Source organism: Leptodactylus fuscus, chromosome 2 (genome assembly GCF_031893055.1).
Source record: "Leptodactylus fuscus isolate aLepFus1 chromosome 2, aLepFus1.hap2, whole genome shotgun sequence".
NCBI classification, from domain to species: Eukaryota; Metazoa; Chordata; class Amphibia; order Anura; family Leptodactylidae; genus Leptodactylus; species Leptodactylus fuscus.
The window spans coordinates 129,361,470-129,379,506 of record NC_134266.1 but is presented as its reverse complement, the minus strand read 5'-3'; the positions used below and the strand labels follow the sequence as shown (position 1 = coordinate 129,379,506).

General features: G+C 41.6%; 1 protein-coding gene across 1 annotated transcript; it reads left to right on the top strand.

Moving 5' to 3' along the window:
- The first annotated feature begins 6,349 nt into the window (after window positions 1–6,349).
- Window positions 6,350–17,208, top strand: MYCBP (MYC binding protein). Its single transcript, XM_075262744.1, has 5 exons — window positions 6,350–6,498; window positions 8,869–8,941; window positions 10,607–10,655; window positions 13,841–13,970; window positions 16,557–17,208. The coding sequence occupies exons 1-5, from the start codon at window positions 6,484–6,486 to the stop codon at window positions 16,599–16,601; spliced, it is 312 nt and encodes a 103-aa protein (XP_075118845.1). The 5' UTR covers window positions 6,350–6,483; the 3' UTR covers window positions 16,602–17,208.
- The last annotated feature ends 829 nt before the right edge of the window (window positions 17,209–18,037 follow it).

Sequence of the window (18,037 nt, the reverse complement as noted above, 5' to 3'; positions counted from 1 at the left end):
AAGTAAAAGTAAATATTTTATATGGCATGTTGGAATTTTTTATAATTTTGCTACTTCGACTTGTACTTAATTTAAAAAAGGGATTTGAATAATAGAATCCCTTTAAGTAGTGTATGTGATGCACATGTAGTTGTGCTGTGTGTGTGATGTACATGTAGTTGTGCTGTGTGTGTGTGTGTGATGTGCATGAAGTTGACTGTTTGATGTGCATGAAGTTAATCTGTGTGTGTGATATTTATTTAGTTGAAGTTCATTTGTAGCTAGCTATATGAATGAACTGAATGTAGTTGAGCTGTGTGTGTAATATACATGTAGTTGTACTGTGTCTGCTAGACAAGGATTCTTGCTGTAATCAAGATCATATTACAATTAGAAATCATCTGTGTAATGTCTGGTGCAGTGGCGTAACTAGGAATGGCGGCACCCTGTGGCGAACTTTTGCGACTGTCGCGACGCACAAGGATGCAGGCCCCGGTCATGTGATGTCAGGGATGTCACTGAAGTAGGTCTGAAGCCTGGAGAGGTAAGTAACAGGGGGTCTGAAAAGAGTATAAAAATAGTATAATAATAGTACTTGTGGGCTTGCGGCGTCATTTACTGTTCCCGGCCCCTGCCAGGATCGGTAAGTAAATAGGGCCCATTACTGGCTAGAGTAAGTCCAGCCAGTAACGGCCCTTTAAAAAAAACAAAAAAAAAACAGTGGTAGTGGCTGTCGCCGGGCCCCTAATGTCCCAGGCCTTGTGGCAGTCACTACCGCTGCTACCCCGATAGTTACGCCCTTGGTTTGGTGCATTGACATAGTACGCACATGATGATTCCTCTACTGGCCAACAATGGGAAATATTCAAATTTATGTTATGATTTTCAATCACAATTTCCCAAATTTTAATTTCCAAAAATACGGAAAATAAAAATGTAAAAAGAATTACCGTATTTTTCGGACTATAAGATGCACTTTTTTCCCCCCAAATTTGGGGGGAAATGAAGGGTGCATCTTATATTCCGAATGTGGCGCCTGGCACCCGCTGTAATAGAGAGGCGGATGCCGGCAAGGGATAGATGCAGGTGCCGGGGCCTGAGACATCGCTGCGCTGCCCTGCATGAAGCCAGCGGCGGCAGAGGTGATGCTATTCCGCTCCTCCGTCCCCCCTGGCTTCATGCAGGGCAGAGGAGCGCAGCGATTAATTAAATAGTATTTAATATTTCTTATCCAAATTTGGGGGGAAAAAAGTGCGTCTTATAGTCCGAAAAATACGGTAATTATTTTTACATTTTTATTTTCTGTATTTTTGGAAATTAAAATTTGGGAAATTGTGATTGAAAATCATAACATAAATTTGAATATTTCCCATTGTTGGCCAGTAGAGGAATTATCATGTGTGTACTATGTCAATGCACCAAACCAAGGGCGTAACTATCGGGGTAGCAGCGGTAGCGACTGCCACAAGGCCTGGGACATTAGGGGCCCGGCAACAGCCACTACCACTGTTTTTTTTTTTTTGTTTGTTTTTTTTTTAAAGGGCCGTTACTGGCTGGACTTACTCTAGCCAGTAATGGGCCCTATTTACTTACCGATCCTGGCAGGGGCCGGGAACAGTAAATGACGCTGCAAGCCCACAAGTACTATTATTATACTATTTTTATACTCTTTTCAGACCCCCTGTTACTTACCTCTCCAGGCTTCAGACCTACTTCAGTGACATCCCTGACATCACATGACCGGGGCCTGCATCCTTGTGCGTCGCGACAGTCGCAAAAGTTCGCCACAGGGTGCCGCCATTCCTAGTTACGCCACTGCACCAGACATTACACGGATGATTTCTAATTGTAATATGATCTTGATTACAGCAAGAATCCTTGTCTAGCAGACACAGTACAACTACATGTATTATAAAATACATTATAAATTATAAAAAATTCCAACATGCCATATAAAATATTTACTTTTACTTCTTTATAATATAACAATACTGGTTTGAGCGGTGATTTCTGTGAACATGTCGGAAAAGCCTTAAGAAAGGCTATTCTTCTCTTACCTTTGTTTTTCTGATCTGTGCCGCTGTTCCTGAGAAATTTCTTATTTCTTCCACATGTAAATGAGCTTTCCGGCAGCACAGGGGGTGTTCTCCTTTTGCTCAAAAAGCACAGGAGGCGTCCCTTGTGATGTCCGAAAACTCTCCAGTGACGCCTCTGTCTTCTTCTCCTGCGCGCCTCTTCTCATCGGCTGCATATTCAGCCAAAAGCTGAGTCTGCTCAAGTCGGTCGGCCATTTTCCTGTAACCTCTTACACGAGCGCCCGTTTGGTCACAGGAAAATTGCCGACGGACATGCGCACAGGCCCTCAGGCCCCGGCACCTGTGCCGGCGTCTATCCCTCGCCGGCATCCGCCTTTCTAGTACAGTGGATGCCGGGTCTGTAGTGTGGATTGGCGGCCTCTTCTCCCCCGGAGCCAGTCCCCACCGGCCCCATACCTGTGAAGTTGCAGGCCGGCTCCTGCGCGGCGACATCGCAGGAGCCGACCTGTTCGGGTGAGAGTCGGGAGCCTAATGAAGGCCCCCAGGCCTGTCACTGCTGTATTAGTATTGCGGCTGGGTCTATGACCAGCCGTAATACTAATATACAGAATGTCCCATAGACGGCAATACAGTTGTATTGCCGTCTATGGGACTTGCAATCAAGTGACTGCAGGTTCAAGCCCCCGGGGGGGAATAAAATAGTAAAAAAAAAAAAAGCTTTAAAAATATATAATAAAAATATGAAATAAAAGTTCTAAATCACTCCTTTCCCTAGAATATATATATATATATATATATAACAGTAGAAAAAACACTATGCGTCCCCGTACAGCTGCAGGGTCACCTGTCAATGTGGCCTTGCAGCTGTTGCAAAACTACAACTCCCATATATTAAATATTTTACCATTTTTTGCTTCAAAATTTTTTTCCCCTATTTTCCTCCTCTAAAACCTAGGTGCGTCTTATAGTCTGAAAAATACGGTAAATAAAATAATTTATAAACTGTAATTTACATTAAGAAAATAATTTTGGTGACACTTTCCCCATAACAACTTCCTAGTGATGCTTTTGTCAAAATCAATATAATTCACATTAAAAACACTTTTATTCAAGATATTTATTACCTGTCCAACCCCTAGGGCGAGTCCGCAGCATTAAACAGTCATGTGTCAGAGAATTAATCATATCCATCGTTGTATGACTGACATGGCACAGAAAGTCTCACTTCAGAGGAACAGCATCCAAAATCTCACACTAGTACACCTGGCTTCACTGTGTATGTCCCAAGAAGCAGGAAGGAGTGTATATGTGCAAGATTTCGGACACTGTCCCTCTTAAGTGAGATCTTTGTCACCAAGGCAATCAAGCAACAATTGGTGTGGTTAAATCTCTGACTAGAGATGAGCAAATCTATTCCTAACAGACATCATTTGTTATAAATCTCCCCCAAAATTTGGATTATGTAAAATGACGGGTATCATTGCAGTTCTACATATTGATGACATTACTGCTGAGGTCTGTGTTTGGTCTCATTGCACATCATCATGCTTGGAAACTCCAGCATCATCACATCAACATTAACAGAAAGGTGCTGGAGTTTCAGAGCATGATGATGTGCATTTCCACCCAACGTGACCAATGAGACCAAACACAGACCGCAGCAATGATGTCAGCAATATGGTGGACGAAAACAAGAAGGGAATCAGAAGTCTGGTGACTGCTACAGCAGAACCTAGAACTGGTGCCCTCAGTTTAATATAATCTGAACAGATGTTTATTATAACCATCATAAACTTTTCAGGGCACATTAGATTCAGATTTATTCTAGTTTATTAGGTCCAAAACGCGTTTTACACCTAAATCAAGTGAGTCTTGATATTCGCTTATCTCAAGCCCTTTAGCCCTTTGTCACTTGGTTTTGACAATAACATGAATAAGAAGCTAAAATGTAAAATACAGGTGACAATAGAAGTGTGCTGTCAGGTAGGTATTTTTTTCTTACAGGTTAAACAAATTCACATAAATTGTAATGTGAATAGATACAAATACAGGATTAAGACAACCGTCTGTGGCTTTGGCTTAACTGCCCCTTTCTTTGAGTGGTCCCTCAATGTTTTGGAAATGGGTGGAGGACACTGTCTTCATTAGAATGGTCCCCCTGAGGTGCTGATGCAGTTTGGACTCTTCCACGACTTGAAGGTCTAGAGCAGTGGTTCTCAACCTTTCTAATGCCGTGACCCCGCAATATAGTTCCTCATGTTGCGGTGACCCAATTCAGTTTGGAATGTGCGTCCATAACGGCGTGCGTTCCAGCTGAATAGCGTTGCTGCAGACAGTAGGGCGGCTTCTGAGTGGCTAAAGCCATCGGAAATATGTATTTTCTGATGGCTTTAGGCATACCTCCCAACTTTTGAAGATTAGAGAGAGGGACAAAATATGCGGCGCGCGCACTTTTATGTTGACGCCGCCCATTCTCATTAATTTTTCATGTGCTCCCACACAGTATAATCCTGCTACAGTCACCCGTACATTATATGTCCCCTTACCATCTCTCCCCGTTTCATATAACCCCTTCATCTGCCCCAGTTTCATGTCCCCCCCCTCCATCTCTACCCCCAGTTTCATGTCCCCCCATCTCTGCCCCCAGTTTCATGTCACCCCATCTCTGTCCCCAGTGTCATGCTGTACTCCCCCTTCATCTGCCCACAGTTTCATGTCCCCCCATCTCTTCCCCCAGTTTCATGTCCCCATCTGTTCCCCAGTTTCATGTTCCCCCATCTCTGCCCAGAGCTTCATGTCCCTCCATCTCTGCCCCCAGTGTCATACTGTCCCCCCTTCATCTGCCCAGAGTTTCATGTCCCTCCATCTCTGTCCCCAGTGTCATTCTGTCCCCCCCCCCCTTCATCTGCCCCAGTGTCATGCCGTCCCCCCCTTCATTTGCCCCTTCATTATGTTCCACCTTAATGTTTAAAACAAAAACTCTTATACTCACCTTCCAACGTTCCCCCGCCGCTCTCTACGCAGCCTTGCTTACTTATATAGTTGTAGGCGCGATGTGACGTCATCACATCGCGGCTACACATGCAGAAGCCGCAGCGCAGCGTTAAAGCAGGAGCTGGCTGTGACAGCTTCTGCTTTAATCGCCTGTGTGTTCAACTCATCGGCGTCCTCTGGGAGCCGATAAGTTGAAACCGGGACATACCTCCCACCTACCGGGACGGTTGGGAGGCATGCTTTAGGCGACCCCTGTGTTTTGGTCGTTCGACCCCCAGGTTGAGAACCGCTGGTCTAGAGGAATGGTGATTTCCCTGAACCTAGACGAACTGTATTTGCACGTTTAGATTGTGAGCCCTAATGGGGACAGGGAGTAATGTAAATGATGATAATCTGTACAGTATTGAAAAATATGTTGCTGACATAAATAATGGTTAGTCTGTATGTGAGTCAACAAGGGTTGGACCTTGACTGTGATTGACTTACAATGTAATTGTTTAAAAGTTGATGCATTCTCAAATAAAACTATTTAAAGAGGACCTTTCATCAGATTGGGTTTAGGCAGTTCTATATACTGCTGGAAAGCCGACAGTGTGCTGAATTCAGCGCACTATCGGCTTTCCCGATCTGTGCCCCGGGTAAAGTGCTATCGGTCCCGGTACTGTAGCTCTTCACCGTCAGAAGGGCGTTTCTTACAGTCAGCCAGGAACGTCCTTCTCCACAGCAGAGCCTATAGCACTGTACAGTGTGAGCGGGGAGGAACGCCCCCTCCCTCTGCTCACAGTCTATTTATTTTGGATTTTAACATTTCTTGGTGACTGTGACAACTCCCTTGCCAGAATACTGCAAGACTTTCTGCAGTGCTAACCCATGTTATGCCAATTGGTGGTCTGTCTGCCCATTTAGACACAGACTGACTACTTGTCTCTATGACCTTTCTGTAGGTGCTGCAGCTTGTGGTTTTATACTGGTATTATAAGTGTTTTCTGCTTTATTCTTTGGTATCTCTCCCTTGGGTCTGTAGTGAGCCATACATGAGGTAATTCTGAACTGTAATCCGGGCCATTCTGGAAGGCAGTCTGTTTAGCAGTTTTCTAGTTGACTAGACGCTGCTGTAGCGAGCATAGTGTATAGTGGGTAGGATTAGTCTTATATCAATACAAGCCCATCATATGTCTGTGGGTCATGTGACCTCTGCTCTTGTGCAGAGATTGGCTTGTACGACACTTCCTTGTTGTGACTGACATGGCGGCTCAGCTACCGCCAGTATCTACGTCGCTTCCTCGCGATTCTCTGGTATCCTAGCAACAGCAGCTACAAGCTCTCGGTTATCCTATGTGCGCATGCCTGCTCTAACTACTTGCACATGCGTTTCCCCCTTATCCGGCCGCTCGTCACTGGGCATGCGCAGGAAACCTTCCTTGTTACTGGGGTGATTGTTACATAACAAACCTGAAGGGAACCGCGGAACGTAATGGCGAACTACAAGGTGAGAACGCTGCTGTATTACCTCTGTCAGTAACTGGACTGTTCACAAACCGGCCGTATTCCTGTGTGTGACTGCTTGGACCATGGCTTAGACATACTAGTGGAGAGCATGCTCTTATATAGGGTTAACCTGGAGCTCTTTGGTCCAGTATATACTGCCAAGATTAAAAATGTTTTGTTAAAAACTCCAGTGTTTTTAGGTTTTTGCTCTGCTCTTCAGTTAATTTAAATACAAAATACATGTGTGACAGAAAATGACATTATACATAGAGTCCAGTGGCCTTGTCCTGACCATTCTTACAGACTATGTGGCAAATATAGAAAATGGGAAACAGTCAGAGATGTAACGTGAAGGTTCTGGGTCCCAATGCAGTGTGTGGGATGAGACCCTTTATTGGGCCTCCTGGCTTCACTCTGCTGCAGATTCTGCCTAAAGTTGGTGGAGAGAAAAGTCCTATAATAGTCTTTGGCAGTGATGGCAAACCTTTTAGAGACTGAGTGCCCGAACTGCAACCCAGAACCCACTAAATTATCCCAAAGTGCCAACACTGCAATTTAACCTTACCATACTGTGCGGATCCACATTTGTGGACTTGCAAAATACAGTTTGTATGAATGGGGCTTTATAGAGCTCACAATGATACCAACAACTTTGTACTGAGAGGTAAAGGTCTCCGCATTTGATATCATTTGAACAATTAATGTTCACTATTTATATTGCACAACATCTGTTTTATGTTTTATAGTGACCAGCAATGTTATTACAGCCTGTACTAATATCACGTCTGCTATATAACAGATACTGTGTGACATAAATAGTGAAAAGGCCCACACAGTCCAATCTGCTCCACAGTGGCCCCCACACAGGTCATCAGGCCTGTAAAACCCCTTTAAAGGGGTATTCCCATGTACATAATCATATCTATATTTGTAGATAATTAAAAGTTAAACATTTTTGCAAATATAAGTAATTAAAAAATCTGCAGAGTTTTAAAGATTTTCTCTAACTTTCTTAGTGGTGACAGTCTTTTATCTTGATTGGTTGCCATGGACACGACCACTAATGCAGAAACTTTCTATGGTCTGGGACTTGTCAGGAACCCAGCTATGATGTCCTTATTGTAGCTGGGTTATCAGACAGGGACACTACAAGTATCAGAAGATATCCCGGCCATAATAAGGAAACCATGGCTGATTTTCTGACCTTAAGAAAGTTTCTGCATTAGTGGTCGTATCCATGGCAACCGATCAAGATAACAGACTGTCACCACTAAGAAAGTGAGCGAAAATCTTTAAAATTCTGCAGAATTTTTAATTATATTTGCAAAAATGTTTAACTTTTAATCATCTACAAATTAAAAAATTAATTATGTAGATGGGAATACCCCTTTAAGGTTTAATGAGGTTTGCTAAAGTATAATAGCAGTGTTAAAGCCTTGATTTATGCCAGAGAGGGCTGTTAGTGCCCACTTTGCACGCGTGCCATAGGTTCAGCACCACAGGTCTATAGGGTTCTTGAGTAACCACTTTTTAAGTGGACAGGACCTAGCATGAGGCTCTTGAACCAAGTGGCACCCTCTGCACCCTTGCAGCTTATGCCCCTGGGTATAGTAAATTTACAAGGAGAAGGTCCTAGGGTGCCAAAACTGTATTGCCATACATGATGTAGTTTTACTGCAATTGCAGGCACAGTGATAAAAGCACACGATACGGCTCTCCACCACATTGTTACCAGCTTACACAGGTGGGGGAGCTATTGAAGAAATGAAAGGCACCTGTTGTGGGGGTGGTAATTATTATTAGGCTGGCTTCACATGGGGCAGTAAAATGTGAACCAGTCTAAACCTGCAATGCTAGTCTTGTGTACTTTTTCTTTTCAGCATTTTCTTTAAAAAAAATAAAAATAAAATATATATATATATATATATATATATATATATATATATATATATATTTATATTTTTAAGACTACATTGACATTTGCATCAGAGGCTTCTTATCTTGTCTGGCAGCTTGACAGATTCTGGAATGAAAACCCAACAGATCTTATTTTGGTCCATGGGAGCGTTTGAGTGCCATTGGTGTGTGTCATTTTAAAGGGACCCTGTCACTACGAACGTGTGGTATAATCTGCAGTCATCATGTTACAGAGCAGAAGTAGTACATCATATTGACCTATAGTTTTCCAGCCAACAATTCAGTGGAACTTGCCATTTATTATTTTATATCTCTGCTTTCTCTATGCCTAGAAACAGTAATTGAGTAAAGGGGAAAGTCACTGACTGCCATCCTAAAATGTGCCATGATATGTTTGTACAAAAACGAGGTATACTTTAACTCTTGTTTTTGTTTTGTTTTTTGTATTTACTAGGCAGCAGATTCCAAAAGGGAACAGTTCAGAAGATACTTGGAGAAGGCTGGTGTTCTTGACACACTTACTAAAGGTAAACAGTGTAGGCATAGTTTTACTACCATAGTAACTGTAGCATAGAGGATGGAAAGCTATGCACAGTGTAAGGCTCCTTTACACATCAATGTCTTAAAGTCCTTGTACAAATGAGTTGAAACGGCAGAGACCCAGTTTGTGTGGTCGCCGTACTTGGTCACATGTACCAGGACATACATGTGCGTGTAGGGGTCAATGTATTTATCTGATCAGTGTTGTTCACTTTCTTTTAGAAGGGTGTATACAGTACTATAAACTTGTAATTAAAGGAATCCTTTAGTTTATTCTGCCTGAAGGGCCTCTTACTTTAATAAAAAAGAAAAAAATTCCCTGTAAACGCCAGTGAGTTATAATACATTTTGAGTGAGGTGTCCTTGCCCTTTTGCACAAAGTGGTGAGTAAGGTGCAGAATGGGGGATGTGCCACATCTATTCCCATTTAGGCCAGAAAACTTCCATAAATTGTGTTGATAAATTCCCTCCAATGTCAATAACAATGATATACTAAACATGTAATAGTAAAAGGGCTCTAAGGATCGGATACTTTACCTCATCCTAGATACCCCTCTCTACTATATTTTTTATAAACAGCAGAATGATCACCCTAAAGTAGAACTCCCATATCATTTACTTCATATTATTATTATTATTTATTTTTAAACTTAATTTTTCCGCTGTTGTCGGGTGATAGTGGTGAACATTTTTGAAATATGCTCTATTAATCTATTAAACTAAATTTTAATAGAAAACTAGTTTTAAAGTACCCATTAGCTGTAACTAAGCATTTCCACAGGGACTCTGTTCGTAGACCTGTACTCAATGCAATACGCGGAGCTGAAGCATTTACCTAAAGGGAGGATGGTCACTTCAAATGACTGTATCTTTACACCATGTAGATAGATTCTCAGCTATCTTATAATGCCATTATTGAAGTGCTTGGTGTAAAATAGAATTATCACTAGCTAAATGCCCTTCTAGACTAAGGCCCCATGTAGCGCCCCGCAGCAAAAAAGCGCTGCGGGAAAAAACTTGGCGGTAATGCATTGTGGTTTTTCCCGCGGCGCTTTACATAGAAAGTTCGCAGAAGTTTCAATTATACCTATGGGGAAACCACCAGAATTTCCGTAGGTATAATTGACATGTTGTGATTTCCAAAACTATGCCAGTTTTGGAAATCGACGCCTGTCCGCAGCGTGGCTTTCACTGCAAAGTGGGCAGGGTATTCGTTAAAATCCCATCCATTTTACTCTGACTGTAAAACGCCACAATTTTTTCCATGGTGTTTTCGCCATGGGCAAATTGTGGCGTTTAAGTCATGCAGGGGTCCTGTATTAAAGTGTAACACTCTATTTTTGTAATTAACTTTATTACCCTGTCTAAATTCCTTTTTATGATAAGACAGGCTATGATCATTTCCATATATATATATATATATATATATATATATATATATATATATATATATATATATATGCATGTTACAAAAATTATCACCAGACATGTACTTGTAACTTGTAACATGTACTGTTAATATGATTTCATTAGAATGATTTCCAGGTTCATAAGGGGAAAAGATACAGGATGATGGTATTCACTAGATATGATAATCTCAGTTCTAGTTACCACATGTATATAGTGTAATTAATGTTCATTTTCTGTTCCAGTATTAGTTGAACTGTATGAAGAGCCAGAGAAGCCAAATAATGCATTGGAGTATCCTTTCTACGCTTAATATTTTGTCATCTAGATGGGTAAAATGCTTACTTTAATAAAGTCTTTTCATAACCACTATAAGGCTCCGTTCCCATGGAGTAACGTGCCGCGCATTCAGACACGTGTCACAGTGTGAGCGCTCAAAACAGATCCCATTCATTTCAATGTGTGCCGGCTTACGGGCGCTACACATTGAAATCAATGGGAGGCTTTTTAACCCATTGATTTCAATGTGTAGCGCTCGTAAAGTGAATGGGATCTGTTTTGAGCGCTCACACTCTGACATGTGTATATGTGTCTGAATGCGCGGCGCGTTACTCCGTGGGAAGGGGGCCTAAAGCAAGATTCTGATTTTGTGCTTAGAGAGGAACTTTCATGGCTTTCTAGCGGTATATAAAACCGCATATGCATGAAGACATGAAAAGGCTATGGACATGCTAGCATCATCACTGGGCTGTGAGTAACGCCCCCTTCCCCCAACAGTACTTGTCCATAGCCCTGTACTTTCAGGGCGGGCATTCCTTACTGCCCAGCGATGACATAAGCTGTAAGGCCTGCCCTTCTGACACTGGGGAAATATCGGTGACGAAATTAACAGCACTGATATAACCAGCCCTGGGGCATATAACGGGAAAGCAGACAGTGCGCTAAATTCAGCACACCGTCAACTTTCTATCCGTATATAATACTGCATATGCAGAAGGACATGAAAGGTCCTCTTTAAACCCTTCCCGCCGATGGGATTTTTTGATTTTTGTTTTTGACTCCCCTCCTTCTAAACCCCATAACTTTTTTATTTCTCCGCTCCCAGAGTCATATGAGGTCTTAATTTTTGCGGGACAATTTTTTCTTCATGATGCCACCATTAATTATTCTATATAATGTACTGGGAAGCAGGGAAAAAATTCAGAATGGGGTGGATTTGAAGAAAAAATGCATTTCTGCGACTTTCTTACGGGCTTTGGTTTTACGGCGTTCACTGTGCAACCAAAATGACATGTCCCCTATATTCTGTGTTTCGGTACGGTTCCAGGGATACCAAATTTATATGGTTTTATTTACATTTTGCCCCCTAAAAAAAATTCCAAAACGGTGTTAAAAAATTTTTTTTCTAAAAGTCGCCATATTCCGACGGCCGTAACTTTTTTATACATAGGTGTACGGGGATGCATAGGGCGTCTTTTTTTGCGGGGCCGGGTGTACTTTTTAGTTCTACCATTTTCGGGAAATGTTATTGCGTTGATCACTTTTTTTTCAAATTTTTATCAGAATTAAAACAGTGAAAAAACGGCAGTTTGGCATTTTTGACTATTTTTCCTGCTACGGCGTTTACCAAACAGGAATTTTTTTTTTATAGATTTGTAGAGCGGGCGATTTCGGACGCGGGGATACCTAACATGTATGTGTTTCACAGTTTTTAACTACTTTTATATTTGTTCTAGGGAAAGAGGGGTGATTTGAACTTTTAATACTTTTTATATTTTTTTTTTATTTTTTTTTTGCATTTATTAGACCCCCTAGGGGTGTTGAACCCCAGGGGGTCTGATCACTAATGCAATGCATTACAATGCTAATGCATTGCAAAAAATCATCATCTCTTTTGCAGGCTGCATACACCAGCCTGCAAAAGAGAGAATTTGCAGACCGGCTGGGAGCCGTTAACAAGGCTCCCGGCTGTCATGGCAACGGGGGTCGGCCCTGGAGCATGCTCCAGGAGCTGGCGATCCCTGCCAAAATGGCGGCGCCCATGCGTTAATGGGACACTAAACTTTGAAAACCAAGGATAAAAACAAAAAGCTGCATGATGTACTTAGAACTATGTGTAAAGGACTAGCTGCTAAATTTCAGCAGTTTAGCAGAAATCTTGCAGACATACACCATGTTCCAATTTATTATGCAAATTATATATTTTTCTGATATCCCTAAATGGTGAATGCAGGTGACAATATAATGTTCAAACCTTCAAATGTTAGAATGTAGAACAAATTTTATTGGACAAACCTCCCAATGATAAAAATTAAAAATCAGAATCCACTGTCCTAAATTATTATGCACTACAGAGTTTCTAAACATTTTATAGGATGTAAAGAACTGAAAATGGTCATTTGCTGAATTTGCATTAAGAGGTCACATTTACTGAAATCTCTGATTGAAATAGCTTTTGACATCTTAAGCCAAGTTACATATTATCATAGGACCCTTTCTTTGATATCCCCTCCACAGTTCTTGCATCTGGAATAAAAGATATTACTGGAATAGCCTTTCTAAAGGCTATGCAAACATATGCTTAGTTAAAAATCGCTATAGTCAATGATAGACTCCCTTTAAAGCTGTATAATGGGCATATTTGGAAACTGCAGAATTACCTCTACTAGGTACTGGGAATAGATGTATAACAAATTTAGTGCTAACAGACTTCCTTTAACGCATAACAAACTTTCAAACTACTTCTGACTTTATTGGCGGCATTAGTACAGCTCTTGGTAGAGAATCAAGGGAAAGAATAAAGAAATTCAGGATTGAACAGGAAGAGCCAAAATTTTTCAATAAAGCATTAAAAATGTAGTAATGACGCAAATGCTACCAGAAAATCATAAGTTGGTGAAATATTTAGTTAAGCTTCAAGGGGCTATAAAGAACAACTGTTGCATAAACCATTGTGGTTTTGCAAATCGCAGCATGTCAATTATAAACGCCGGTGGCATTTGCGTAGATATAATTGTAACAGAAAGTATGCGGAGGAAAACTCCATGAACTTTCTGTTCAAAGCGCTGCGGGAAGAACCGCGATGCGTTCCCACTGCGGTTTTTCCCGTAGCACTTTAGAACTGCAGAACATCCTGTGGGGCCTTAGACAGACATTACTTCTTCTGTCAGTTCTTTATAAAGGAATCAATTAGGCTGGAAAAATAAAGTAGTCTAAATTGATCTAAAGTTTTGACATGTATCTATTAATACATGCAAATGCTACTTGGTAGTTGATCTGTGGAAAAATTTCACATTTGAGTTGGCAAAATCTGCTGACCATCTCTGGAACATGGTATATATGAATTAGGTTTTTGTGAAACCTTTCCATTGTTTTATATTTTATTTTGTACACGTGGTACATGACTGAATATAAGCTCTTCCCACAAACTGTATACATAGATTTGAGTAAAATGTAGTTATCCTTAATAGTATATATAGTTTCCTAAAACAGCACATGGGAGCTGCTGGGCCAGAAACGCCAGACGTAGAATCTTTGCGCTTGGAGATTGCAGAACTGAAACAAAAATATGAAGCTGTTCTAGAAGAGAACAAAGAACTGAAAGCAAAGGTTAGTTCTCTTCTTTTTGTGTTTTCATTCCCATATGATTTTTTTTGTGTTTAATATGGCTGAGCACATGTAAGCTTGGAGCCTCACCTTACCAGTAATGCTGGGGTTTCACCCTGCAGCAGCTGTTACTGTGAGCAGGGCTTTCACATAGTACACTTACCATGTACGCTGAGTGTGCTATTATGTTGTAGCTCCTCATGCTCTATAATGTGATGCTTGTAAAGTGCACTCCATTTTCCATGTGACAGGTTCTCTTTAATTGGCTACATGATTTTGTAGGTAAAATACTGCCATTTTACTTGTAAAATTGCACAGCGATTACCAATATTTTTTTTGGCTGCTAAAACTACAGTATTACTAGCAGAGTCCTGCAGCTAGTTCACATGATGTATTTGATTTTGTTGCCCACAGCTTTGGAGTGTGGTATTGGCTACGTTTAGCTGCTACAGTGTTTAATCCCAGCCTTATAGAGACTGTGTCAACAGAAAATTACCTAATTTTGAAACCACATTTTATAAGACAAATCTTTGACCTGATGGTGGCTCAGTGGCCTTGCAGCGCTGGAGTCCTGGGTTCCAAAGACAACATCTGCAAGGAGTTTGTATGTTCTCCCCATGTTTGCGTAGGTTTCTTTGCACACAAAAGACATACTGATAAGAGGGGGGGGGGGGGAGTAGTAAAATTTAACTTTTTTTTTTTTTTTTTTTTTTACTATTCCCATTCTGGTGCACATCTTATCACATCTTATGGAGCTCCACCACGCTCTACCAATAAACGCACGCTTTGGTTGGCATACACCTGTGTGAAGCTCCTTTCTATACCTATTGACACGGAGTGGGACCCTAGCTTCAACACTGGGACAACGGCTGTATCCTTGTAAAATTGTCACTCCATAGGGAGAGACCACCATATAGGTGTGTGGAGTCTTATTAAGCCATGAGCGCTCCACTGCAAAGGAACATGGGAAGAATATGCAAATCTGACTTCCATGATGTAATTAGGATGCCAGTGCTTCAAGTATGCACACCAATAGAGGGCGCTGACTGAGAATGTGCATCATGGAAGTCAGATTTGCATATTCTTCCCATGTTCCTTTGCAGTGGAGCGCTCATGGCTTAATAAGACTCCACACACCTATATGGTGGTCTCTCCCTATGGAGTGACGATATCCCCTTAACCCTGTCTAAGCCTCTCACCTCTGCCAGATCAGTCCTCTCTGCGCCAAGCTGACGAGATGCAAGTACATCGAAACGACTGTCCTTGGATGAGAAGACTGTACCTGGTATAATCCCAACATCATTGCAAACAAAGGTCTCTGAAAAGGTCGGCATGATGTTAAAGGGAGCGCCCTCTATAGGCTTGCTTGAGTGAGACTCTGTCTTCCTAATTACATCATGGAAGACAGACTTGCACATTCTCAGTCAGCGCCCTCTATTGGTGTGCATACTTGAGGCACTGGCATCCTAATTACATCATGGAGGTGATTAATGCTAATTTTGTTTATTCAACTATTCAGGAGCATTTCTAAAAAAAAAAATATATATATATATATATATATATATATATATGTATATATATTATACTTGTCTGATACCCCCCTTTTAATACTGTCACTTAGAATAGATTAGACCAAGACTGCAGCTGAGGGTAAAGCTGGTTGCACAAGACTATGTGCTAACCGGCTGCCTTGAATGAACGGCATGGGGGACACGCAAATGGTATAGAACCTGTTTTCCATATTTTGCAACCTGGACTGTAAATATGACTGTGTCATTCATGGTCATATGTACGGACCCATAGAAATGAATCGATTAGTGTGCTATCCAGGAAAAACCCGGATAGCACACTGACCAGTCATACAGTTGTCTCCAAGGGGGCTTAAAGTTCTTGTTTCAAGCCCAGAGTGTTGGCTGCACTCTTTCTGGCTGACATACATTGCACTGCCCCATCTGCTCCCACTCTGGGTACAAATGCAATGTTGCTGTAAACCAGGGGTAGGGAATGTACGGCTCTCCAGCTGTTGCAAAACTACAACTCCCAGCATGCACACTTGCTCTGCTGTTCTTGGAACTCCCATAGAAGTGAATGGAGCATGTTGGGAGTTGTAGTTTAACAGCAGCTGGAGAGCCGAAGGTTCCCTACCCCTGCTGTAAACTGTCCATTTGCTGCGGTATAATATATGTATATATTATAATATATCTAATTATTGACTGACTTTAGCAGCCCAACTTTGTAGATGTGAGCTTCTCTGGGAGATCTTTGATGTAGATGTTTGACTGAACAGGCATTTTTTTCTAAATGGGGTAGTATACTTCCAGTGGAGGTTTATCTTCCCTGAGATAATGATTATTTTATTTTGCTTACTTATATACTGACATTGTATTCCACTGCGCTTTAGACATTGTTAACCCTATGTGGGACAGGGACAGACAAGCTACATTCCCCATCAGTATGTCTTTGGAATGTGGGAGGAAACCGAAGTACCCGGGGAAACCGGTGCAAATATGGGAAAAAATAAACCAAAAAATAAATATTCCTTTATATTTGCTTATTAAATAACCTTTCTCCTTCTGTTTACTCTTGCAGCTTGCACAGCTTGAACCTCATACAGATGAAAAACATCAAGAATAATGGAATAAGAATAGCTTTAATTTCTTGCACTGGATATGTATATAGCTTTAGGGCACAAATAGTATATTATATTATATTTTGGGCACAAATGTACAGTTGTTTGTTGGCATACAATAAACAACTTGTCTATACAGCAAAAGTTTTGTGACTTCCTGTATGATACTAACAGGTCAGTCAGGAACCATTATGGAAGATGTCTAGTTTATACATGACAAAAACCCAGTTTTCCAGGTTTTTAATACTGTTGGCCTGTTCTTAGAATAGGCTATCCATATCAGATCAAGGCCATCACTCTTACCTCTTCCTTATTTACCAAGTACAGCTCCATTTTGTAGTTATTTCTTGCAGTTATATCACATTTAAAGGGGTTGTCCCATCTCAAGGATCCTATCTATACAGCTGGTTTATGTGGATTTAATACTTTTCCTAAATACATTGCTTCAGCAAATCTGCTTTCTTTGGCTGCTATCTGAGATTATTCACCTCATTGCTTACACTGGACACACATGGACCTGGGGATTATCTTATCTCTCCGCCCAGGACAAATGGCGTAGCTCACAGCTCTCAGGGAAGGGAGGGGGAGCGCTTGTATTTCTGAGCTGTTTATCTCCCTCTTCCAGCTATCAGTCGGCTAATTGAATTTTGCTGATAAGGGCTGAGACAGGAAGTCTGTTACCTCTGTATGTAACACAGACCTAAAACTGAGTTTATTGCAAGCTAACTCTTGGTCCTGTAGCATGTAAGTTTGGGATTCTCATCACCTATCAAATCCAGTTCTGCTACATCAGCTTCATATTGTGCATCTTCCAATGATACTGTGCTAATTTATTTACAACCATCCCTCATTACTAACTGCAAACATGTACTGCTATGAAGGGAGATAGCAGAGCTGACTTTGTCTGGGAGACAGCAAGTGAAACCCCGCCCACCAATTCACGGAGAAAACCAGGAAGTGAATAGAGCACACAGCCTGCAAGTTGGTGAACAGGCAAGTTGGGAATACCCCTTTAACTGAATGGGAAAAGAATGTGTAGTACCATTCACAGCCACTGCAGAATAAATGGCACAATATCTGGTCATGAAAAGGCTGCAGCAATCGCTGCAGGGTCGGATTGGCAATGTACCAGGAAAATTCCCAGTTGGCTGGCTGACAGGCTACTTCAGTATGGGTCACTGGGCCAGGACTGCTCCAGGAACTCAATGTATACCTTTAGGGCTAGTTCACACATGAACTGCCCGCGCGGGTTTTGACACAGAGAGAGACGCGGCGAGATGCGTCTCTCTCTTGTCAAAACCCGCCCGCCGCGACCATCGCTGTCGCGGCTTAACCCTCTGCTGTCGGCTGAAATGAATGAGCCGACATAGGAGGGAGATGCCGGGGGCGGAAGACGCGCCGCTGAGCCTGCGCGGCTTCCGCCTGAAGAAAGGACATGTCC

What these genes read in the sequence shown, in the direction of transcription:
- MYCBP (XM_075262744.1), top strand. An exon ending in TCTTGACACACTTACTAAAG is followed by an intron (nt 8,942 to 10,606) that starts GTAAACAGTGTA and finishes TTTCTGTTCCAG; the next exon opens with TATTAGTTGAACTGTATGAA. An exon ending in AAGCCAAATAATGCATTGGA is followed by an intron (nt 10,656 to 13,840) that starts GTATCCTTTCTA and finishes TAGTATATATAG; the next exon opens with TTTCCTAAAACAGCACATGG.